This window comes from Osmerus mordax, chromosome 5 (genome assembly GCF_038355195.1).
Source record: "Osmerus mordax isolate fOsmMor3 chromosome 5, fOsmMor3.pri, whole genome shotgun sequence".
Taxonomy (NCBI): domain Eukaryota; kingdom Metazoa; phylum Chordata; class Actinopteri; order Osmeriformes; family Osmeridae; genus Osmerus; species Osmerus mordax.
In genome coordinates this window covers 11,651,401-11,676,737 of record NC_090054.1, presented here as the reverse complement: position 1 = coordinate 11,676,737, position 25,337 = coordinate 11,651,401, and the positions used below count along the sequence as shown (strand labels likewise).

Sequence of the window (25,337 nt, the reverse complement as noted above, 5' to 3'; positions counted from 1 at the left end):
TTTTGGAGATAGGATGCAAGATATCAAATCCCCTAAAATCCAAGCAGATATTTTTGTTCAAAAATCCAAGTTCCGTCCTCAGTAACTTCAGTCCAGTCTACTGATATGAAACCCATGTGAATGAACCCACTGGTAAACCACCCTGGACCTTAAGTGTGGTACCCATTCTCCCGGGTGGATTGGTGGTATGTTTTTGCTGCTCTTATTTCTTATTTAGATAACAGGGTCAAGTCCAAGTGCTGTTCAAAACCCCAGAAAAAATTTAAAAAAAAAGCATTCGCACAATCAATCCACATTTTCAAGCTCCATTTAATGTCCTACCAAAAGGAGTATGTGGCTGTACTGGGAGTAAAATAGAAAGTGCATTTTCTTTCACTTGGAATCAACATAAAAAAAAAAAGATCAAAGCAGTTCTTATTTTCTTTTGCAAGGAGCTGAGTAGTTAAATTGTAGAAATAAATTGTATTAGAATTTTTTTGTGGTATGATGTAGATCAAAGGCACATCACAGCTTTGTATATCACCGGGATTTTTGCACACACACAGGTAAACACACATGCACAAGCCTTCATACACGTTCATCTCCCAATTGCATCTTACATACAAACTCTTGTGATCTACAAATTCGTATCAATTTATATATCCGGGCAAAGTAAAACAGGTTGCATTTATTAAACTTGCATTCAGAATTAGTGAGGCAGAAAAAAAACATGTTCATAGCATTTCAGAACAACCTGTAAAAGGGATAACGTCATAGCAGTTAAGAATGTCCATTTCAGCCTTTATTGAAGTTTACAGTTTCCTGTAGAAATCAAATAAGCGATGTCAATGGGAAACCAGAATATTTCTCAAATTCAGGAAAGTGTACGTGTGTGTGTCCTTATTTCTCGGATTTTAAATAGTATTCTTAAAGAATGACCAATATATTCTTGGTTACAACTGTCCTTGCGCTAACAGTCCAAAAAAGAAAAAAAATAGAAAAAGAAAAAAAAGGAAAGGAAATTAACATTCAGTAAACATTCTTCTCTAAAGGTAGTTCCCTTATATATTCTGTGATTTGCTCTGTCATTATGTATACATAAACAAGTTTAATAACATACCAATCAGTGGTTATTTCACAATTGGAAAAAAAGCACAAAAGTTTACACTCTTTTACAGGTAAATAAAAGATAATTTCGTTTTTGTTGACTGTTTCCTTAAGGGCATAGCATAGTTCGGAGTTTTTGTCTTATTTTTGTCGTTTTGTAAGCGGTTTCATATTGTCGCATTTCCCCGGTCCTCTCTTTTTCAGCTATTACATAATTAGATTCTTACATACAAATATTGACAAAATGGTGGCTTGTGCTTCAAAGCCGTCAAGTCTATTCAATAACAATAGTAATAGTCGTGAGGAGGAGTGGCCACTGCTAAAAGGGGCGGGACAGGTGCTGAGCGGGGGGGCGGGGCTCATAGCTGGCCCTCGCTGCAGTGGCCTTCCTGGCTGCCGCTTGGCTTCTCCGCATCCTGATTGGGCTGCTCCTTGACCATGAGGGTGGTGGTCTTCTCTGAGAATTCCTCGGCGTCGGGCTCCAGGCCCTCTGGGCAGGGCAGCTTGAGGAGCTCCTCTCGGAGCTGGGCCGTGTGACGCTGAGAGGGCAGAGACAGGGGCCAGAGATGAGTTCAAAAGTACGGCTGCGCTGCATTTAAATGGTTCGATGGACAGTCGACTGAACGAATGCTAGTCATGCTCGAAGGAGCAGGGGGGCGAAACAAACAAATACACAAATGAAACTACAGGTGGACACTGAGGAATATCTGAGCCGATGGGTGGTATCTGGGCAGGGGATGAGAACACGTAGGCAAAACTAAGCAACACCGGAGCTGAAGGATCACATTTCCCTTCTTTAAACTATGCCCTTAAACACCCAGCAATGGTAAAACAACCATTTACAACAACATAAAAAGGCCAGGACAGGCAAAATGAACACAAATGTGAACCCAAGACTAGCAGTCAATTGGTGGCTAAGGTGACTGTGAGGAATAGGCACTAAAACCACCCTGAACATCCAGGGGGGGCAATGTTTGCTGACACACCATGATGCACGGACCTGATAACCAGTCCAATCTACTACCCCTACTCTGAACAACACCCTGGCTCCTGCGACGTCCACAACACAAGGCCTGAAACGTAGGCTCTCTGTGCAGTCGTTATCAGTGTTGCAGGGATTATTTACTGTAGATATTAATTGTGGTGGTTGTTCACTGCCAGAGAGAACAGCTACCAGTGGGACAGTGGGTGTGTGTGCGCGCGTGTGTTATCAGCTCCTGCACGGCTGGCTCAGTCGGTCTCGGAAGTGTGTGAGAACGAGGGGAGCCTTCTGGGAGTGATGAATCAGGACCTGTCGAGGCCCAGTGTAAACACCCGGGATGTTGTCCTCTGCAGACTATTCACACTTCATTAACACAACATGGACTGGTATCAAAGCTGTGTGTGTGTGTGAGTGCAGTGTGTGCCTGTTAAAAAGTGTGATATTGGTGGTACAATTCGCGGTCTGGTAAAGTAAAACCCTGGCGGTATTCTCTGAGGGGTTGGTTACTGGTGCAAACCAACTGTGAAGCCCTTCGGATCATTAGGCTTACAAAAAACAGGGCTTTACAAACAAAAATGGGAGTTGGTATATATTTTGTATATCCAGCGTGTGGCCGTTTCGCCGGGATGAGCAAAGTGAACAGAGGTGTGCGTGGTTACCTTGAGAGCTGCAGCGTGGTGGGACATGGTGCGGCCCACTCTCTTGTCGGTGCTGTACTGCTGGATGTCGGCGATCCACTCCTCACACTGCCCCATGATCTCCGCCCGCTTCAGGTAGAAGTGCTTGTGGATCACCTGGAAGAGCAGGCAAGGTCAGAACACAGGTCCCACAAAGATTGCGTCCGAAACCGGCGGCGACGACGACAAGCGCATGCAAACGCGTGGCGTCCTCCTCCTCCTCCCATGTTGAAAGGTCACCACTGGCTCGGCCATCAGACATGGACGGTGTGAGTCAGTCGCCTCCGTGGCCAGTAGGTACCATTAGCGGCATATTCAAGGATGATGAATTGATGCCTTTTATCCCCCGCAACTCCGCCTAAAACCACATCTTTCAATTCTGAGTATCGTGACTAAACCACAGTTCCGACCCCAGAGGTTCACGCCATGTTAGGTATGAGAAAACTGTATACAAATATATTTTTATTAAGAAGAAACTAAAATACCAGTAAATGAATCCTGGCTCCCTCACTGTGCTCTTTCAGGTAGATTTACGATCGGGCAGGGGACACTCAATTCTCCCACCATTCCTCCGAGTAACTTTGGGGAAGCTACAGCAGCGGGTTGTGAGGAAACTTTTCAAGTCGTCCTCCGTGCTGCCAAGCAGCAGGGGGAGGCAGGCTCGCTCTGGCTGGGAGCAGGAGCTGTGCAGACGGGCCGCTTTGAAGTGGGGGGAGCTGAAATAAATAGAAAACGCTCCCTTCCTACTGGAGGAGCTGGAACAGAGCCTGAGCTTCAACCGCGTTCCCCCCCCTCGGCTGTCTGTTGTCTGGAGAGGGCGGTTGTCAAGCGGGCTTGAGATTGCGTCGACGGGCACATGTGCTGTACTGTATACCGATGGGGCTTGCTTTCTGAGCTACAGTCTTTGTTTCATCGCATCAGGTTGCGTGCGTGTGTTAGAGGTCGGAAGAACAAAAAAAAATGAAAATAAAGGACTAGATAGTGTGTGTGTCTGGAGGTGTGAGAGAGCGTGAATGTGTGAATGAGCGTGTGTTTGCGTGCACGCTCAAATCGACCAGCCTGTGCGCAGTTTATCCTGCTTCACTCGAAGACATTGTGACTGAGGGCTGGGTGGACTGGCTACGGCAATGCAACCAGAGTACCATAGGCATACGCATGTCCAGAAAAATGACTCGATACCAATTCAATTTAATCAAACTAATATTGCAATTGAAACTGCCAAAGGCATACATCACAGAAACAAAAAAACGATACGGTGGGAAAGGGAGAGGTGTGGAATTAGAAACAGCTCTCCAACGGGAGTCAGTTTAGATCACATTAAAGATTACCTTCAGTATTAAACTGTAACTACCCAGACAGTTTTAATTATTTAGGGGGGGGGGGGGGGGAGAGTGTCAAATGAAATAAAAGAAGAGTTGGCTAGCTTCTGTATCTCTCTGCCTAGTTCTCTCCCGAGTTTATTACTGGGGAGGTGCATTTATGAGCCTGGCTCGGACGTCACAACAGACCTTGTTCTGTGATCTACACACACACAATGGGTTCTGTCAATCTGACAATCAACCCCTCTAGCCCACCCCCGCCCCTCCCTAAAACCCCCACTCCTCCCTTCCCTCTCCTAGCAACAGTCGCCAGGGTGGGTGGACTGGGATGATGCGGTAACTGTTCACCACGTCCCCTTTTCCCCGGCAGCTACTGTGTGGAGGAGGAGTTCCCATCCGGAATGCTGCCCCTGCTATCCAGCAGGACCCGGAGACTCTGGAGACGAGAGCGAGAGAAGACGACAGCTCCTCCACTCGACCTCTTCCGTCCCTCCTTTCACTCTCCTCCTCTCGCATCTCAGTTCCTCTCTTCCCTACCTCTATCCTTCTCCCGTACCCTTCCACCTCTCACACCATCTCTCTCTCTCCATCTGGAACCTCCTCCCCCCCCCCCTTCCTTCCCTCCCTCAGTCTCTCCTGCTTGAGTTATTTCTAACGAGTTCTTCGAAGCCGCCGCCGCCGCCGCCATCCCCCCCCTCCCTCTCCACTGATTGCCGGGGAAACGCTTCAAGGTCACGCTGGCGTCCGACGTGAACGAGAGCGATCGCTCATGTCCCTCCTCCCCCCCCCCCCCCCCCCCCCCCCCCCCCCCCCCCCCGTGGCCGTTCACAAACAAACCGCCTTCCGTGCACCAACTGTACCCTGCCCAGGCTGGACGCGGAGCCATGGAGGGGGATGTGTGTGCAGAGATCCCACCGTGTTCAGGGGGGTGGGAGACCTGGGCGTTCCACCTCCTCACAGTTTCTGAACATGCTACCGCGCATGCTCATCAGAGTGGGGGGCGTGAATCGGACCAGTGACCTTTAAAAACGTCCAATGACACACACACGCACACGAGAACAAACACACAAACATGCGCATACCAATACATGCCTAGATACACGCGATACACGGTCTGGTGAGTCCATGCCCCCGTTTCAGTATGAACTAAGTGACCTTTTTAGGCTATGCTGTCCACTCATTAATCCAGCGGGCAAGGGGAGTGTATATGTCAGGGGTAAGAATGAATCACGTCAGGGATATTTACAAAGTTTCTGTCCCCCCCCCCCCCCTCCCTTCCCTCCCTTTCCTCGTCTTCGTGGTCACCGTGACCGCTTCAACGTGACCGTGACCTGAACGCTCAGGTCTTAGACTAAACCGTAAATATTCCCACTGGCTGTCTGGGTGTGGGGTGCTGGAATCGAGATTCTCCAGCTCACCCAGAACACGTGCAGACAGATTCACCATCTAAAAGAGAGGATATCTGTCCTCTCAGATTACAGAAAAAGCTCCACGGGTTTGCGAATGATTCGAGTCTCATTCTTCCCGTACTTTTCGGCGCCAATCTAACCCTGACTGGATAACAGGTAATAGCTTGGAAGAAAGAAGGAGCTTACATCCCTCCCGAGAGCTTCAGGCCTGCGGTAGCTGTACTGAACGGATGGGCTGATAATAAAGGTATCGCGACAGGGATAAGTTGCGTACACGTTACCAAATGAGACGTACACGGATGATAACACAATTGTCCATCTCGGTGCTAACAACTTCCTCATCCCGCGGTGGCTCACGGCTAATTAGCTATTTGAGCTGTGAACGCCTTTACAAGCGCATTAGCAACCTGCAGAACAATGTATTCGGAAGGGAGATCGAGGCCGCTGGATAAGACGGCGACGGAGGAGTGAGTGGTGGAGACGCGAGCCACAGCGCAGGCAGTCCATCTCCCAGGCCTCAACTCGCTCACGTCAGGAAACGAGGTCCGGTAAGGATTTGAAGTGGTTGCCGTGCCTGTACGTGACGCGTTTAGAGCCTGGTTGATGCGTTCTGACACTAGCTTCCGTGAGAGCGAATGTGTGTATTCACAGTGGTTCCAGTGGTTTTGTAGAGAGAAAGAGAGAGAGAGAGAGAGGGGGGGGGGGCAGGGTTTGCTTCCCCAGCTGGGCACATGCGGCACAAGCAGATGGCAAGACTTGTCCTCTGGATGGCGGTCTGTGAGGCAGGGAGGAACAGGTCGGCTTTATTCGCGCCGACCTCGACACAACAGGCCCTGCCTCCAGTGGTGTCTGTGAGACAGCGATGGAGTGTTTTTGTGTGCTTGGGGAGGTGTGGTAAAGACATTGAAGGTATAATGCGTGTGTGTGTGTTGGCGAGACAGAGACATTGAATGCCCGCATCCTCAATCATGGTTATGGACATCTCACATGGTTTTTCCTCTCACCAGTGCGAGATGTTCCCAATGCCCCGCCCCCCCTTCCCCCCACACCTCGTTCTCATCCGTCACCGAGCTATCTGTGACTAAAAAAGTGACATTCTAAAGCCCCCATCCGATGTCTCTATGACACCCTTAACTCATCGGCAGCCACCGAGCTGTGTGTGTGCGTGAGAGACAGAAGAGACTGAGAATATGAGTGTGAGCAAGTGTGGAAGAGGGGAAGAGATGGGAGATAAAAAGGAGATGGAAAGGGGGGGGCGTTTGCTGGGAGTGATCAATTTCCTTGCCAGCGTAGCCATGGCAACCCAGGCGGCAGAGGCACATCGCTGCTCCGCTCTTGGCTTTTCCCTACCTCCGTGTTCAGCTGTGTGTGTGCGGGTGAGAGTGTGTGGGTGTGTGTGTTTGGGTGTGCGTGTTTGAGAGAGAAGCAGAAAGCTCTCTCAGTCACGAGAACCAGGAGCTAGATCTTTCCCTAAAACCCTCTCTCCCCCTAGCGAACTGCACCGTGGCAACAAGCCCCCCCCCCCCCCAGCTGGTGTAGCGTTAACCAGGCTGGGTTAAGCAGGTTTCACACACCATGGCCTGGCCGGGTCCCACTGGGCGAAGGTGTCTCACTAAAACCCATCAATAATGCACCATAATGGAGTGTCAACACAATGACTCATTTCATTTGACCGCGTGAGCAAGCCACATTCGGTGCGTGCTGCAGGTGTGTGCGTGCGTGTGGTCCCGCTCGTTGCTGAATCATTGTCGTGTTTACACGGCAAACGAACACAGGAGCACGTAAGGTAGCGGGTCCCTGAGATCATGAACCCACAGCCCCCCCCCCATACACACACGTTCAAGGCCAAATGGGCTAAACACAAGGATGAGCCTGCTTAGTTGGACCCCAGTGCCTGCCTCCCATCATTGCTGTTGTCATTTCTCCATTGACAAGGCCGGTTTGTCAGGTAGATAGATCTGTGGGAGTGACCCTCACCCCAGTGTGGACTGAACCATTAAGGAGGAGGACGGGGGATGGCCACGCTTCCGGGGGAATGACAGTACTAACAGATTATGGGGCGGTCGCTGAGAATGTTAGCCACTAATGGGCCATTCACACTCCGACAGGCTAAACACTCTCGTTCTCCCTATGCTCTGACAGTATCTCTCTCTCACACAAACACACACTCGAGAGACGCAGACACGAAATGATCTATATTTCAACAAGCAACCTGTTGTCCCTAATTCCACCTGACAATCCGGCTGGTGCATAATGCAGGCTTCGCTTCCGAATCTTTGCTTTCAGGCTACAAATAGGAAGCGGAAAGTTTGGATTCTCATACACGATGACACACCAGAGGGGACGTAAATAGAGCCGTCTGCAGTGTCAGAGAGAGGTTTTCGAGTTCAACTCAAACCAGACGTCTGCTCCTCCAGAGACCTCCTCCTCCAAACTGGGATGAAAGTCGCAGTGCCCCCTTTTTTTTTTTTTTGTGTGGGGGGGGGTCGTGCCCGTTTGTGCACGCGGGCCCCTCACGGAGACTTGGCGTTTAGGTGTGCGAGCGCGTCTTCCACCTGGTTCTACCCGGATGTGGTTGCCGGCTGTGTCTTTTGCCTCTGGCCTCTTGTGCCTCTGGCCTCTCTTGTGCCTCTGGCCCACTTAAGACGCCAGAGGCAGAGTGGATTGTGCGACGGGAGGGGTGTGTCACAAGCCTAATTGAATTTCAGATGGTGGGGGTGGGGTATGCGAGTCGGAGGGGGTGGGGGGGGAGGTGAGGGGGGGGCTTTCGCCTGGCTGGCGCGCTCCCTTATTCAGGAGCTGTTACCAAGACCTGCCATTTCCCTTCTGTGCTCCCTGGTTCTAATCCACGGGCAATTTTGCTGCACGGAACACCGGCTTGGTTTTCATTACCCAATGTGCTGTGTAGAGCGGCTATTTTCACCCCCAGACCACAGCACACACACCGATGAGGCCCTTTCTCCTCAGAGCATGGAATTCTACTAGGAGCGGTGGGTGATGTGGCTAAGGCTGTCCCGTTTGTACAACCTGACCAAAACAAAACAAACAGGAGCATGCTTGGTGTAGCTCGAACATCAAGTGTGTTTTTCTAACCCTCTCTAAACATCCTGGAGGTATCCCCAAGCGTTTCTTCATTTATCCGAGTAATCCCCCAGAGATCAGGTTTCTCTGTTCGGTGGGAAGTCCAAGTGAAGTCATATATAATAGATGCTGTATGATATGAGGGTCATGAGGGCGTGAGGGAGGACGTGTGTGTGTGTGTGCGCCGGAGGGGACTAGCCAGCCATCGCTCAGTCTAGTTTCCTTTCTGAGCAAGGTGAGAGGAGAACATACTCAGTTCCCCGAGTGCCTCACTTCCTTCTCTATTCCTCTTCTCTTTTTACCCCCTCCCTTTCTCTCTCCAGCGTCAGGTCTATCCAGTTGATGTCTCGGTGTACGAAAACATTAGTCTAGAGGAATCGCAGGTAGAGAACGAATAAGTGACAGGAAGATTAACAGAGAGAAAAAGGAGGGAGAGAAAGATGGAGAGAGAGAGAGAGAGAGAGAGATGGAGGCAGGAAAATGCATTACTGTCTGGCAGAGGCAGAGGTGGGCTTGGCAGCACAGCGAGCATCTGGTATCTTAATTGAATTCGGTGTTTTCATCCAGGGCTAACATTCCCTCAATCCAATATTTTAATCAATGCTGACTTTTTGAGGTGTACGTGCACAGGCACTCACACGCAGATTAAAGTGCAGTAAATGACAAAGACAAGTCAGTGACTGGTGGTGGTACAGAGGAGCACTGGCCGACGGGTTGACTTTCAAATGATGCGACGCGGAAATGAAGCGCGTGCACCTGTAACGCTGCAGAGAGAGAGAGAGACTGAGTGTGCGAGCTACGTGATGGATACAGGCCACGTAGGAGCCAGACTGGAGTTGTGTTCATCGGGAGGCGCTCTCCTCCTCTCCCCCCTCCTCTCAGCCACCACCCTCAGACATCTCCCCTCGATGAGCCGGACCTCCAGCTCTGGGTCAGTTTCGTTCTTAGCTTTCTCGACTTGAGCCAACTCGACTCTCTCTCTCTCCTCCTCCCCCCCCCGGTGAGTCATTTTTTCTGTTGCTTCCCTTATCCTCCTCCTCTCACATTCCCCCCTCCTCTTCCTCTACAGAGCAGGGTCAATTATCACCCCCACCCACCCCCGCTGAGCTGTTAGCTCAAGCCTTTGTCAGGGATGGGCGGAAATACAAAAATAAAATAAAAAGATGCGGGGGAGAGACGGATGGATAGATAAAGGGAGAGTCGAGCGAGGGAGGGAGCGGGACATGGAGAGAGACCCACCAAAATGAGGACATCATCTACCTGAGGGATTGAGAAGGCTAACGTCCGTTCGGCTGCTGAGCTAACACTCCCCCCCCCCCCCCCCTCCTCCTCCTCCCCAGGAGCAGACACATCCTTTCTAATCAATCCGTGGGATTGTACTGTGTCGGAGGAGTGTGTGCAGAATGTTCCGGACTGTTTAAAGGAGGATTCTTAGGAAGGGACCAGGGTAAGGGGGGTGGGGGGGGGGGGGTGGGCGGAAGCCAGGCTTAAATCACCTCTTGCTAACCTCCTCTTTGAAGTATGAAGTAGAGAAGAGCGAGGGGCTGGAGTCTGGAGGGGTATTTAAGGATATCTGCCACCTGCACACACTGCTAAGGGATGGGGGATTCGGTAGGTTCTCAACAAGCCTCAAAGACGGAGGTTAAAACTAGACACTAAGCTTCCAGCGTTCCCCAGAAGAGCGGAGGTTAGGATAAAGGGCAGTGGTAGGGGCAGGAGGAATGTTCCAGGGTTTGGAGCCAGAGGCTGTGGCAGCTCTCACCTCCTGGGAGAAGAAAGAGGCGCAGTGCAACCCTCTTCAGTCTCTGACTTTGGGAGATTTGGGGGTGGCGGTGGTGGCTGGATGACAGGTTTAAAGGAGAGTAAGGGTTTCTGGTGATATCAGGTGTATTTCTACTTTTAAGGCAGATTCTGAGGTTAGAGCACTGTGGGTAAGAGGGGATAAAGTAGAAGGGTTGGGGCGAGGAGGAGGGGGGGGGGTTGAGCGCAGTGGGAGCAGGTGAGGTCAAAACGGTGGGTCTCTCTCACCTCTTTGAAGCAGGGCGAGGGGTTGCGCATCTGCTCCAGCATGGCCCACTTGACCGAAGCCTGCCGGATGTTGCCGTCGTACTCGCGGGAACTCTGCGTGCCGCTGGGGGTGCCGCGCGAGCGCTCGTAGCCCGGCTCGTTGAAGTAGGGCTCCGCCACGAGGATCAAGGACTGGACCGACACCAGCACCTGGAGGAGGGAGGGAGGGAAGAGAGGAGGGAGGGAGGGAGAAAGATGAGGCCAGGATTAGGTCAACGTGTGCGTGCCAGGAGAAGGAAAAAGCGCCATGGAGGTGGGAGGGCCTGAGTGAGGGGAGGGAGGGAGAGCGGTGATCCCTCCAGCCATGCAGCAAAGCGTGACAGGACGACACCGAGAAGAAGAGATCTTCAACCCCACCACCACCACCACCAAAAAAAAAAAGCATAATCTCATCGCGGTATATCATGAAATTCAATTAGAAAAAAAATTATAATGTGTAATTACATTGTCATTAAATATTTTATGAATGCCCCGGCGTTTCTTAAAGAGAAGGGGTACATGTCTCTCTTGCTAAGGCCCAGTCTCAGCGCCTGTCCTCTTAAACACGGGGTGGTGGGGGTGATGGGAGTGGGACGGTTAACCCGTCAGATAACCAGCCTGGTACTCGTGTCAATAGAAGAGCAAGGGTAGCCACCTCACAAAAAGTGACTTGCTTTTAAGGACCTTCGCATGGGCCCTGACATCGACCCAGATCTCCCTTCCCCTCGCAGCCCGGCTGAACCAAGATGGGATATCCAATATCAACCCTGTCTGATTACCACTTGATTCCAGCCCCGCCCCCACATCATCCCCTCTGGTTTTGCACTATTGATCCGGTGAACTGACTGGAATGATAATCGATGGAAACATCTCTATGAACTCTTCAACCCCATAAATGAGGAAATTATAGAGAACTAGCGAGAGAGAGATCGAGAGAGGAGAGAGATCGAGAGAGGGAGAGGAGAGAAAGCGCGAGGGGGAGAGAGAGCGAGAGAGAGAGAGCGAGCGAGCGAAACAACGAGGGAGCATATTGCTTGCTTGTTGCTTGGATCGATAAGACATGGAGAACGACTCTCTGCGTCGTGCGTACACCGGCCCGGTGAAAGGCAGCGTGTCTGACGGGATCATGAAGATGCTCTGTGCACGGGCGGCAGCGCGTCTCCCATGCCAGCGATGAGTGTGTGTGCCTGCGCGGCGCGCTCGCACACACCTACCGAGGGAGTGTCGGAGTGTCGCCTGGGGTTACGGAATGATCCAAAGTAAAGACTAAAGTTTGCCCAACACAGAGTCCAACCGATGAGCTTTCAGGGAGCCGTCAAAACAGTCAAACTAATAATACCGAAGCCCCTTGAGGTCAGGTTTAGACAGGGTAATAACCTACTATCACTATTGACACAGTGCTCAGGGCTGCGATGAGCCAATCTCATTATGGAACTGAAGGATTGTGTGTGTGTGTGTGTGCCTGATTAGGAGTGCGTGTGTGTGTGTGTGTGTGTGAGCGCATCTCACCTGTAAGAAGCTAGAGGTATGTGGGTTCCACTTCTCCTCGGGTCTCCCGTGCCAGGTGTTGAGGATGCTTAAACACACCTTAGACAGACAGACAGACAGACACAGACAGACACAGACAGACACAGACAGTTTCAGACCACAGCAGTGTGCTCCACTCCGAGATCAAGTTAGAAGAGGAAGGTGACCAGTAAACATCCCTAGGCAGGGGTCAAAGGTGGCCTCTCTCTTTGTCCCTCGCTCTTTCGTCCCTACCTCGCTATCCACCCATCCCTCCTCCTCCTCCCCCCCCCCCTCCATCACCACCGAACTGCCTTTCCCTCTTCTCCATCATCCTATCCATCTCTCGACCAATCCATCCATCGCCTCCCCACCCCCCTCCCTCGGTAGTGAGCGGAGGGGGGCAGTCGCCGTGGCCATGGCCGCCACCGGGCGCCTGCTGCTGTCTGCCTCCATTATGAAAATAGATGTGGACTGTCAGCGGCCCTCCTAATGAGTGGGAGCCAATGTGACAGGCTCCAGCACCTTAACGGCTCCTTGCCACCGAGGGAGGGGGGGGGGGGGGGAGAGGATGAGAGGGAAGGAGATGGGGCGGATGACTGGAGGCAGAAGAGGGAGGAAGGAGTGAGGGGGGAGGGGCATGCCGACAGCGAAAACAAGATGAACAGAATAAGGGAAGGATGTGAGGTGGGGGGAAGACGGTAGCCAAATGGAGGTCTCCTGTGTCTGAATAGACTTCTCTCTCACTTAACCATGGTTGTACAGTCGGACCATAACAGAAAGCCTCATCAAATCCCAGACAAAATTGGGACACACACACCTCTAATTCACAGCTTCACAGACTATTCTGCCTCTTTCTGTTCACCCTTTGCTCATGACTGGGTCTCACCTTGCCGTCGTTGTAGAGGTTGGGGTTGAAGCGCACGCTGTGGCCCCCGGTGGTCTCCAGGTTGACCAGGGGGGGGGAGTTGGGGTAGTCCTGGGGGAAGTACACGTCAAACTCAAAGCAGCCGTTGGCGTAGGGCGTGTCTGCCGGGCCCGTGATGAGAACCTGGCACACGCAGAGGGAAAAGTGGCCATTAAAGTTGGGGTGGGGGGGTGGGGGGCACTGTGTGACCTGTGAATGGGAACGCAGGGGTTAATGCAAACGTCTGCTCTCAGCTGACCATGAGGCCAACTAAAGTCAGTAACTTGTGGGGGTAAATAGGTAAAAAGCCAGACATATAGAAAATATACAGAGACGGATGTCCTCGTGAGGTCCGTTTCGATGGAGAACGCTTTTTTTCCCGCTCGCAAAAAGACAGCAAAAACAACAGAAGTGCCTTCCTGGTTAACCACCCTCATAGCTGTCGGAGAAATCCAATTAATTCCCACGCTACATGAGATTACCTCATTAATCACGAAAGGTATAAAGAGCTGGAAAACAAAAAGAAAGTTCTCTCTGTCAAGCGCTTAGGAGGGCAATCTCAGAAAAAAATACAAAATAAAGTCCAGCAATCTTCCTGCACGGCCAGGAAGCAGGCGCTGAAGTCTCCCTGGGTATCAGTGTCTCATCGATGTTTGGGAGCCCTTTCAGGTGGGGAGGAAGTGGAGGAGGAAGCAGACTCGTGCTCTTTTCCTCTCTCCTTCACAGCCCATCTTTATCCCTCTCTCCCCCTCTTCCACTCTTTAGCGATTTTCCGCATTAGCCGGCTGGCGGTCTTGTGTGTGATAGGGAGTTTGTGTATGTGAGAGAGAGATTGTGTGTGCGTGTGTGTGAGAGAGATTGTGTGCGCGTGTGTGTAGGAGAGATTATGTGTGCGTGTGTGTAGGAGAGATGCGTGTGTGTCTGGAGGAGGCGGTGGGGTCCTGACGACCGCTCTGTTAATCTCAAATGAAACCCGGCTCTACCCAGAGCCTTAAAGTGCATCTGGTGCTCAAGACTTCAGAGGAGTCGAGGAGTGGACTTCCTGCCATGTTTGTTTTCTGTTTGCTAGCGTGTTGAGAGTGCCTGTTTGTGTGTGTATGAAGGGGGGGGGGGCAAGAAAGAACAAAGGAAATGAAAGAGGCCTGGGGACAGAGACTGGTGAACGTCAGCAGACAAGGTGTCTTTAATGGAGAGTCGGACTAGATATCAGATTGGAGGTTTAAGAGGGGAGGGAGGTAGGAGAGGGGGAAGAGAGGAGAGGTTGAACAGGCAATGCTGCCAAGGCACGTAACCTGGAGAGAGCCTGGCTGATAGGAAACGTGGAGAGAAAACCCGAAGAAAAAGGGAAGGGGGGAGAAAGTGAGAGGGAGAAGGGGGGGGGGGGGGGGGGAGTGGTTGGTCACGGTAAACAGACCGAACCAGACAGAGTATGGAAACAGGGGAGGTAGCAGACAACATGGATGGCAGATTCTACAGCAAGGCCATGCGTAGCATTGAGAGGACAAGCGGTGAGGGAGAGTGTCTGTGTGCACACGCATGAGCTAACTGGGGCCCTGAACCTGGGGGATAGGGGATAGGGGGGGGGGTCTCATGGGTCTGGTGGGAAGCCTGTTTTGACGTAAACATGCAACGGTGTCTCTCTGAGTGCAAGTGTTCAGAGTCGGTTAACACTTTCCTGTTCATTGCCTTTAAGCTAGTACAGAGCCAGCTTCCTGGTACAGATGGCTGAAGACCCAGACTAATGAACTAGGACTAGGAGGCTAGCAGGCTGGGGAGGGGGGGGTGAAGAAGACAGGAAGGGGGGCTTCACCCAATGTACCAAACCCCGAGCCAATCAGTGACCTTTCCCTGGTTCTCTTCATGGAGAGACTTTAGTGACTTCAGTGATCTTTTCCAGGAAACAGAAACAAACGTTTAGCTTTTGACATTTACCGGGAGAGGTCTTTGTCATTCCTCGAAAAATACAAATAAACAGAAACGCACAAGGGGTCTTTCTATTAAATGTCACTGGTCCATGATACCCGTTCTGAGCAAGTGTGGGAATGCTGAATCGCAGTTAGCAGTCTCGTGGAGTGCCCAGAAAAATGCCCTCGTTCTCCCCCAAATCTGAGGGAACTCATCACCGCTGGGCTGACAGTGTTATCTCGCTGCGGGGGCCTCGTTCTGTTGAACTGAAACAGTACCACGACAGCGAGGGCACTTTTACAAGCACCTTGATTGAGAAGCACTCCGTCGCGGGTTAGCCTGGCTTTTTCTGAGGCTGTGGGGGGTGTCATGAACTGATAGGGGAGAGGCGATAAAACAGCCTCGTGAAAGAGCATGAATATCACCAAACGGAAATCCCGTTTTAACACAGGGCTCTGCTGGATTAGGACACACGTGCTTCACGTGACCATGGCTACTGTATAATGGTCCGATGAGAAGCGAATATGTGAACTGGGTATTAAGATAGTGGGAAGGGGAATCACATTGGGTTGTTACTACTATGGTGTCAACTTGGAACCTGTGAATACAGGAAGAGAGCTTGTTAAAAAATAAAATAAAATAAAAAACTGCAGGGAGAAATGTACTGTCTTAATGGACCGGGAAAAATAGTCGCGTTCATGTTAGATTAGGTGGTGTAAATTTGTTTTAAAAGGAAGTTAAAAGAAATATTCAAAAATAGAGGTGACAAAAATGAACCACCTCTTCTTTTTTTTTCTTTAAGAGATGACATACTTTCAAAATCTGTTTCATTGAAAGCAGGCTGAATGAATCAATCCCAGAAAGACTGTTCTCTTAGCCCCCCGCGGGGCTAAGAGAACAGTCCGTCTCAAAGCGAGGCCCCATCTACCTTCATGATGTCGAGGCGCTCCTCGTCGCAGCGGACGAACACGCTGGAGGAGGAGGACAGCGGCAGCGAGGTGGACAGCGTGACGGCCTCCTGCGCCAGGCGGCGGGCGCGCGCCGCACTGTTGGCGTCGTTGGCGTTCTTCACCTGAGACATGTAGTGGTAGTTGACCTTGAACACCAGCTTACCGTCCTCGTCCTCCGACACCATCTCGAACGTGTCTGTCCCGGAGAGAGGGAGGACGGGAGGGGGAGAGGGAGAGAGAGAGAGAGAGAGAGAGGGAGAGGGAGAGAGAGGGAGGCCCAAAATACGTCAGTCTACTTGGTTGACTTGTATCGTGCGCTACAGCAACCATTTAGGTACACAGCCCATAAAACCTGTATTTTATATACGAAAGAAAATAAATCGTAACAACATCCATTACCGCAAGAGGACACAAACCACAGGCGAATAATGGCAATAGCTGCAGAAGGCTGTGAATTGGTGATAATGTAAGAAGGTTAACAGGCTATCCACGTCGGGAGATTAAACCAACCTGTCATCATAGCAGAGTGCTACCCTTGCCGGTGGCTGCTTGAAACTACAAGGTCTATTTAAATGGTATTGAACACACACTGTGCCCCAGTTATTGTTGGCCGCGAGTTCGAGATAAGCCCAGTCTTCCTATTTATTTACACTCCAGAAAGGGCCTCTCGTGCTTTGTGTCTATGAGAGGACCATCGGTCTGAATCTATATTGACTAATAACGCAGGCCCCCATCTTCCACGTCTTGAATCATGGCTTCTCTAGAGCACTCTCGTACTCTAGAGAACCTCTTCCAACACCCCCCTCCCCCCCCCCGAACCCCCACTTTAAGAACTGGGACGCGTAGGCACAACAAAAACCCTGTTTGCGTTAATGTCACTGCTGATTACATTGAACGTCAAGAGGACACTTGCTAAAATCTATTTGCGGCGGCAACAAATCCACCCCCCCCCCCCCCGATCAATCTAGGAACGGAGGAATGAGATGTGAGACTCGGGGGGGGGGGGGGGCAGACGGGAGGAGATGTGGAGGGAGAGATGCGGTCTGAGGGGACACCCTGGACAGTTCCAGAAGCAGTCAGGAGCACTCACCAAACTGGAGCTTCTTCATGGCGGCCACAAATTTTTCCTCCACTGAGCGCAGGATGGACAAGGGCTTGGCCCGCGTGGACACCTTCTTCGACGACTCGGCCAGCTTCCTCTCTGATGGAGGGAAGGAGAGAGAGCGAGAGAGAGAGGGGGAGGGAGAGAGAGAGCGAGCGAGCGAGGAAGGGAAGTGGGAGGGAGGAAGAGGGAGAGAGAGAGCAAGCGAGAGAGGAAGGGAAGTGGGAGGGAGGAAGGAAGAGGGAGAGAGTAGGGAAAAGGAGAGAGAACATGTGAGCAAGGAGGGGATAAAGGGGCTTCAAAGTCATCTGGTTGTGAGCGCTGGGCTGACGGCCTGCCGGCCTGCCTGCCACCAGGGCCGTTTGTCACAACTCTCATCTCAGCAGGCCACTGGGCCGGCCCCACAAGCTTAGTATTAAACCTGGCGGTCTCACACACACACACACACACATCCACACCGTCCTTTTCTTCAGACAGGTCATGCGGTCGAAGGGACGTAAAGAATTCTTGTTAGTAAATATTACAATCGTATGAATTCTCCCGTCTGCCTGTCGACGCCGCTTCACTGCACAGGAGCGAAAACCCATTCATTCTATCAGCTAATGAGAAGTGCCATCGTTAGGGGACTCACCCCCTACCCCCCCCCCCCCTCTTCCCTACCTCCGCGCCCCCCAGTCCCTTCAAATCCCCCCCGTTCATTATCGACAGCACAAAACGGCGTACGAGACGAATGATGATGGCACACGGGCGGCGATCAAAACCCCCTCTCCCCCCCCCCCCCTCCCCCCCCGATAAAACACGGGGCTTGAAGGGAGAGGACGGATAATGCATCAACTTAATTAACGATCTATATATAGCACATTTATGGTACAACGGCGGCTTGGCTCCCCACCCGGGCCCCCCTCCGCACGTTACCTGGGAGAGCTGTACTTAGCATTAAACTACTGGTGCGTTTAACGGCCTCTATTACAGCGGGAATTCAGCCGTTGTCGGTCCTTTCCATTTCTATCGCCTTCCTCTTGGCACGTCAGCAATGTGCGTGTGTGTGTACGAGGTTGGTGGGGGGGGGGGGGGGACATTCCAGGATTCGATACATGCCATTGCCCGAACACCCATAGTGTGTGTGTCCCCTTCTGGACCAGCCCCCTCCTTTGCCAGCCCTTAAAGACTATACTAATTAAACAATTACATATCCGTTGGAGCTAACGAAGCAACACAAACACACACACGCGCTCCCTTTGAGGGGGTGCTGGTTTCCACGGCCGTTACAGTATGGATTTCCTCATGTAAAATGACAAGAGACATTGATCTTCATCTATGTTACGCCCCTCCCCCCCTCCTCCCCACTCCCCTTCCTCAGTGATCATTTGAGACGGCCATCGATGGGGAGGAGACGGGGGAGAGGTAGATGAATAATGTGAAACACATCGTAGCTAAAGGGATGGGGGGGGGGGGAGTCAGAGTGGGGTGTGTGTGTGTGAGAGAGAACGTAACGGTCAATTCGGACTCGGAGACACGAGTCGATGGCCACCGCTTTCTTTGACCCAGGTGAGTAATGGAGGCCCCCCCGGTCCTCCTTATGGGGCTCTGGGGACAACTGGGTGTCTCTTTGGCTGTGTGGGGACGAAGGCCAGCGGCCATCTTGCGGAGGGGGGGGGACGCGATAAAAACAACTGCTCCCCACAGGAGACCATCCATCAGGGCGGTGATGAATCGGGGACCCTGTTAAGGGACAGATGTGACCCGGCGTCAGTTTGCCCCGTCACTCAGGGAGATGAAGGGGGTGACGGAGAGAACGTTCCGGGGCTGAAAACGGGTTGTTATCCTCCGTGAATAAGACCCAGAGGAGAGGGCGGCCGTCGATCACGTCCCAGGGAATTTCGACTGGTGGAATGGGCTAAACTTAGGAGACCCATTTCCGTGCCCTTGTCCTAGGAACGGTGGCACGGAGAGACAAAGCCGGGGGTGGAGGGGAGAAATATGGAGGCAGAGAGGCAAATTGGGACCTGCTGAAATTATTCCCGACGAACATCGGCGAGAGAAGCGGATTCATCTTGGTCGAGGGCCAAATACTGGGGAGACCGAGGAGACAGATATCCACTGGGTGAAGTGGAGCTTTCCAAAACAGACACTGACACCGTCTGGCTGCGCGTCATTTTAAATAGCAGCCTAAGTAGTTGGGACAGGACCAACTGTAATTGTGTCCTCTGTTTGGCCTTGGTTGGACATGTGCGACAGGTGTTAGTGAGTGTGTGTGTGTGTCGTACCCTGGTTGGCCTGCCGGAGGCTGGTGGTGGCGGCGTAGACGATCTCCGCCGTCCTCTGGATGTCTGGGACCAGCAGGGTCAGGCCCTCCGGCTCTGGGTCCGAGGGGTCCGTCTTCACCACTTTACTCTTGTCTTTCTTCGACCTGGGAGGGACAGAGACAACCGTGCCATTAGGGCGACGGACGAAGCGAATCAACAAAAGAAGAAGAGGTGAGGGGGGGGGGGGGGGGGGGGTTGGGTATTCTTTAACAGGCGGTTGTGATCTGATGCAGCCAATCCCTCCACATCGACTTGACATACGAGTGAAATATTGATGCATTTCCGATCCATTTTTCATGGCCAGTAACACCCACAGGTGTTGGGAGGGCAAAGCGTCAAAGCCGGGTAGAAAGGCAGACGTCTGACCCAGTGTTCGACAGGTGAATGAAGGGGCCAGGGCTCGCTTCAGAGCCTCCCGCTACCCAGGAGCCATGCATTATTCAGGCAGCTTATTGTACGGCCGTCCAGCATAAATAACTGAACTAGTGCCTGAGGATAAACCTTGACCTCTCCAAAAAGAGTTTTCAGAGGGTCTACAAAACAAAAACAAAAAAACGATAGGCTACTTTTGCATGGGGTTTCAGGTCGCGTGAGGGGAGAAGCAGGAAGGTGGTTAGGGAAGGTGGGCGGAGCGACGCCCAAGCCATCTTCAACGCAGGAGAGGTAGAGATGATGTGGCCACGGAGAAACAGGCTAGTGAGGGTGGGAGGGAGGGGAGGGCATGGTCAGTGACCTTTTGTGAGGTTGAACACCGGCCAAGTTCACATAACCTCCCCCACCTCCTTCAGAGTCCTCCGTTTTGGCTGAGGACAACAGCGGTGAAGCTGACACCCAATCACCCCCCCCCCCCCCCCTCTGGTGGAACTTTTTGAATGCAGAGCGTGAAGTCCACATTTTACTGTGACTGGCTGGCTGGCTAGCCGGGGCTCATTACATAGTGTGTGCGTGGCTGTGTGTGTGGGGTTGTGTGGGGGGGTGTCTGTGTGTGGGGGTGGGGTTTTGTGCTTGCAAAGGTGTCTGGTTGTACAGAGGTACAGAGGCTGGTTATCACCCGGGGTTGAGCTGCTATCACAATACTAGCGCTGCTGTTCCTTCATTTAAGCCAAACCTCCATCTCCCCTAGTGCCAACTATGAGGCTGATACGCTGGAAGCGGAACAGACTAGAAATGCCTGGTGGGGAAATAACAGAAAGGACCAAGATCCATTCCCAAGGCTTTTGAGTAATGTAGGCCATATATGTTCTCACCAACATGGATATATGTCCAGACATATTTGTGGCTAGTCCCACATGACGAGCCTTCAAAAAAATACCTTCCTTTCTGGTTTCTTAAATTCATAAGTAGTCGCAAAGGCGGGTGGGAAACCAAATGTGAGTCATCGAGGATCCTACCTCTATGGCGACTGGTTTGACACTCCTATCAATGAGGCAGATATCCAACCCCATCTTCCAGTTTAAATATTGATAAATATTCACAGAATCCAAGGGGGTTGTGTGAGGGATTTGTGTGCCAAGCTACTGCAGTATTCTCTGGTGAGGGGAGGGCTTCAGGTTAAAAGGCTGTTGGCTTCCTCCGTGGGGTCTTAGCACAGCTTCCTCAACGGTGGGCCCGGTGTGACAGATAGGGAGGAGAGATCAGAGGTCAAGTTTGCTACCTTAACTTAATTCCTATAAACAGGGGGGGGGGGGGGGGGGGGGGTCTACTCGGCTCTGTCTCCTCATGGGGAACAGGTAGCTAGGAGAGAAGAGGACCGTCTGACCCTGGAAAGTGAATCATAATTACGATCGCTCCTACATCTCCTATAGCTTTGAAAAATATAGATATATTTAAAGGCAGGCTAATTCCTAACATTCTTGCCCACAGCCAACTGTGTACGGAATATCCACAAACCGGATCAACCTGGCCTGCTTAAGTCTGTTCAAGACAGCCCCTGTCGGGTGTGTGTACCTGAGGCGGTTGGTGTAGGTGTCCACGCAGGTCTTCATCTTGGCCAGCAGCATGCCCACCGAGCTCTGGCCCTCGGCGTGCTCCTCGTCGTCGTCCTCCTCCTCGTCCGGGGCCCCGGGGTCTCCCGACAGGGGCAGCAGCAGGGGCACCAGGCGGTGGAGGTGGAGGTGGCCCTCAGCAGCTCCAGCAGGGCCCGGTACAGGGGCACGTGGCGTGCCATGTCCAGAACTACACGGAAAGATGGAGAAGAAGAGAGGGAGGGGGGGTTAGAGAGGGCGCGTCGAGCGTGGATATCTGCGCGAGCGACGTCATAGCGACTTAAGTCCACTTTGACTGGGCTGGAGTCACCACAAAAGGAACCACAAGATCATGCCCAACAAGGTGCAGACCGGCGTCAATCGCGGAACATCGAATGGAGCGTGATGTCGTCGTCATCATCTTGCGAGCAGCGCAGGCGCAGGAATGGTTTCCGTCCACCTAAATCCTCGCCCCGGCTGCCTGCTTGCCTGCTAGCTCATGCTGGGTTCCTGTCGAGAGGGGAGCCACGGCTCCACGCATCAGCAAACACTGAGGACTTCAACATCCGGCTGGCTTCTCAAGACACCAAGTGAAAAATTCATTCGATATCTCGGAACACGAGAACGAAATTACAAGCGCATCCATCTGCTGGCCTTGCATGAACTGCTCTCTGTGTGTGTGTGTGTGTGTGTGTGTCCACGAGGTCTTAACGAGAGCGCTAAGTGACTGACTACAGGATGGATTAAGACGAGGCTCAGTAGAATTCCGGATCGCTCGGAGATTGCGCCCGCAGCCGAGAGCGACATGTAGAGGAAGACAGAGAAAAGGGGGGAAGAAAAGGAAGAGAGTAGATAGATGGCGGCGAGCGCCAGGATGGTAAAGGAGAGAAAGGGGTGGTGGGGGGGGATATTAAAGATGATTAGATTTCCAGAAATGGACAAAAATGACAAATGACAAGCGAGAGCGAAGATAGGGCCCCGAGGCAGGCAAACAAGAGTCCAGAACTCAATTTGGAGTCCTCACAAACAAATGTGCGGGGCCAAGCCCGCCCCCCCCCCCCCCCAAAACTATACTGTCCCGGGGTGTCCCTGAACGCGACGTCACAGCCGGCTTGTCGGGCTCTCTCTATAATGAACCCGAGGAGAGCTAGCCTGGAGGGCCCGGAGGGAAGCGAATGGAAAGCAAAGCCTGAAGACACGGCCTCCCACCTCTTCTACCACCTCCCCAACCCGCCACTGCATCAAATAAGAAAAGGAGAAGAAAAGAGAGGGAATATCGGGGTGTCATTTTTGAAGAAAATGGGGTCGGCCAGGATGATAGATTGGAAAATCTAGGTGGGCTCTGGCTAGTTGGAAAATAAGAGAGTGAACAAATGGGGTGGGAGGGGGGGGGGGGGGGGGGGAGTGAGGGCTTGACAGAGGAACACAAGGGAGAAAGAGAGTGACTGAGAGACAGAGACAACGAGAGAGAGAGAGAGAGAGAGAGAGAGAGAGAGAGAGAGAGAGAGCGAGAACAGGAGAGAGAGCACAGGAGAGAGAGATATTATATTTAGCGAGGGGTCCTCGTGACAGAAGGCGGTCAAGCTTGGTTGTTCGGAGCTCAGCTCGGGCCAGGCGCTGATGGGATTCCATACAGGGCCCTCCTCATCCCCGTGACCACGACTGACAGCTCCCACTTCACACCTCTATGGAACTTTAAGTAACAATGGTGTGGTGCTGCTGGTGGGTCGGCTGGGAGCGCCTAGAAGGCTAGGGCCCTGTGTGTCTCGAAACCAGGTTAGAAGATGGAGCTGGCTTCCTTTGTGTGGCCGAAGGACGGTGACGCACATTGGGATTCGGAGATGGGATGCAGTTACGCATGCATTCGGATGGGCCCGGGGTTTTCTAGAGGCACAACAGGGCAGTGTTGGTGGACACTGAGAGCACACACACACACGGTTAGCAGCTATCATCGGACGCCATGCAAGGGAAGATGCTGAATTGGACAACATTGTTCTGCACGCATTCCTTGTGTCTTGTTTTTTTCCACTCTATAGCCATGTCCGTGTGTGTGTGTGTGGTGCCCATGTAGCCCCGTGTGTATTCCTCCACGTCCCAGCCCTGAGCTGGGCCAGTGAGGAGCGAAGCCTCAAATGGTGCAGGACGGCCCAGGCCGTGGCTCCCGGCCTGTTTTACATTTATATTGGAATTCCGGGCCCCTCCAACGTCCCCTTTTCCCAGCATTTGAACAACATTGACCTCTCTCAACTTTAATCTGCGTTCCAATCGTCTCGCTGTGTGTCGCTACGCGTAGCATCCCCAATCCCTGCCCTGCCATTGGAGCAATTACCGCTAGAAGCCCTGGAAACTGGGCCTCTCTTTCTCCCTCTCCTCCCCCCCCCCCCCCCCCCACCCCCCCCTTAAGCTCTTAGGTTTAATGCGTCTAACGGTGGGCTGATCTGTGTGTGGTGGCGTCCACGTGTCTGGGCTACTCCTGGTCAATGTCAGACTCCGCCCATTCCCCTTGTACCCCCTCCACCCCCACCTCCGCATGCCGTCATTTCATTTGTACTAACTGATTTACAGCCAACATGATAGACTTCACTGAAGGAAATGGAGGGATATCGAATCGAGTAAGCAGTTTAAAAAGCAGCTTCTCCATGGGGGTGACGAAGAACAAGGTCAGTGTACTGTAGGTTAAGTAAGGACAGGACAAACCTTATCCTCATGGAAGACAAAATATGCATTTCACATGTGCACATACTACTACATAGGAGAGTCCAGGTCCAACTTAAAGGCTGGCTGATCCCAAAACAGTACATCCTAACACTCACCAATGTTGCTCTATGCATTTTCAAACCAAGAGAGAAATATACCATGTCTGCCATTCCCTTCATTTAAATGCTGGAACTTGACTTTAAACAATTAAGGTAGAAAATCCAAAAGGCGATTTTGAAAAGTTTGGTCGTTTTCTAGACACTGAAACAGAAGCCTGAAACCAAAGTGGATGTGTCCCAAACCATGACCTCCAGCCACGATGGCTTGGCAGATGTTTTGAGACTCCCTCTCCAGATAGGTGCTGTGCACACGATGGAAAGTCATCCTGCAAGGAGAACATACAACCACAAACACTCACACACCCGTGGGCTGGTTAAAGGTTGATGGTGTTTCTCACAGGGAGCTATACTGCTTGTGACATCTAGGAGAACATGGGGCATTGGCTCCGCTTCCTCCCAGACACCTCTCCTCTGAACTCTGCCAGACACGCACGGGTCTGGTCTACCGGTTGGACACTGGAGAAACAGGCCAGTGCCGGGGTGATTCAGTTTCTCACATATTGCGTGACTAGTAAGTTAAGTGGCCTGTTCAATGCATGTAACGGCCGTTGAATCACCGATATCCAACTTGTCTTGTGTGATGTCGCTAGTACACATTCCCATAAGACTGACAAAAACCCAATCGGAGGAAGATAGATGAGAGAAAACTATTTACAATTCATTGGGGGACATAAGATGAAAATGGAGACGATGGCGCCGGGGAGTTGTGTGAGCGCTAGGACGAGCGCTAGGACGAGCTCTGAGTGCTAGGACGAGCGCTAGGACGAGCTCTGAGTGCTAGGACGAACGCTAGGACGAGCTCCGAGCGCCAGGACGAGCTCTGAGTGCTAGGACGAGCGCTAGGACGAGCTCTGAGTGCTAGGACGAGCGCTAGGACGAGCTCTGAGTGCTAGGACGAACGCTAGGACGAGCTCCGAGCGCCAGGACGAGCTCTGAGCGCCAGGACGAACGCTAGGACGAGCTCCGAGCGCCAGGACGAGCTCCGAGCGCCAGGACAAGCTCCGAGCGCCAGGACAAGCTCCGAGCGCCAGGACGAGCTCCGAGCGCTAGGACGAGCTCCGAGCGCTAGGACGAGCGCTAGGACGAGCTCCGAGCGCTAGGACGAGCTCCAAGCATCTGCTCCGCCGGAGCAGTGACAGACACATCAACTATTTACAGATGTCAGAATAGAAAAGCCAGGAGACATTAACAATGTCTCACACCCGCCATTTTGGCTCAGGCTTTGCAGGGGCAAAGGAGCTGGCGCACAGGATCCCATCAAGCTAAGTGCAATCCTCCAAT

The 25,337-nt window shown here is 52.2% G+C and overlaps 1 protein-coding gene across 1 annotated transcript in view; it reads right to left on the bottom strand.

Annotated features, from left to right (window-relative positions):
* Positions 1–291: 291 nt before the first annotated feature.
* Positions 292–25,337, bottom strand: part of birc6 (baculoviral IAP repeat containing 6) — a 53,519-nt gene continuing 28,473 nt past the window's right edge. The window contains 9 exon segments of the mRNA XM_067236616.1: positions 292–1,625; positions 2,728–2,862; positions 10,583–10,771; positions 12,110–12,187; positions 12,996–13,157; positions 15,847–16,064; positions 16,959–17,069; positions 19,238–19,380; positions 21,224–21,451. Coding sequence (XP_067092717.1) covers positions 1,446–1,625; positions 2,728–2,862; positions 10,583–10,771; positions 12,110–12,187; positions 12,996–13,157; positions 15,847–16,064; positions 16,959–17,069; positions 19,238–19,380; positions 21,224–21,451 — 1,444 coding nt within the window. The 3' untranslated portion in view covers positions 292–1,445.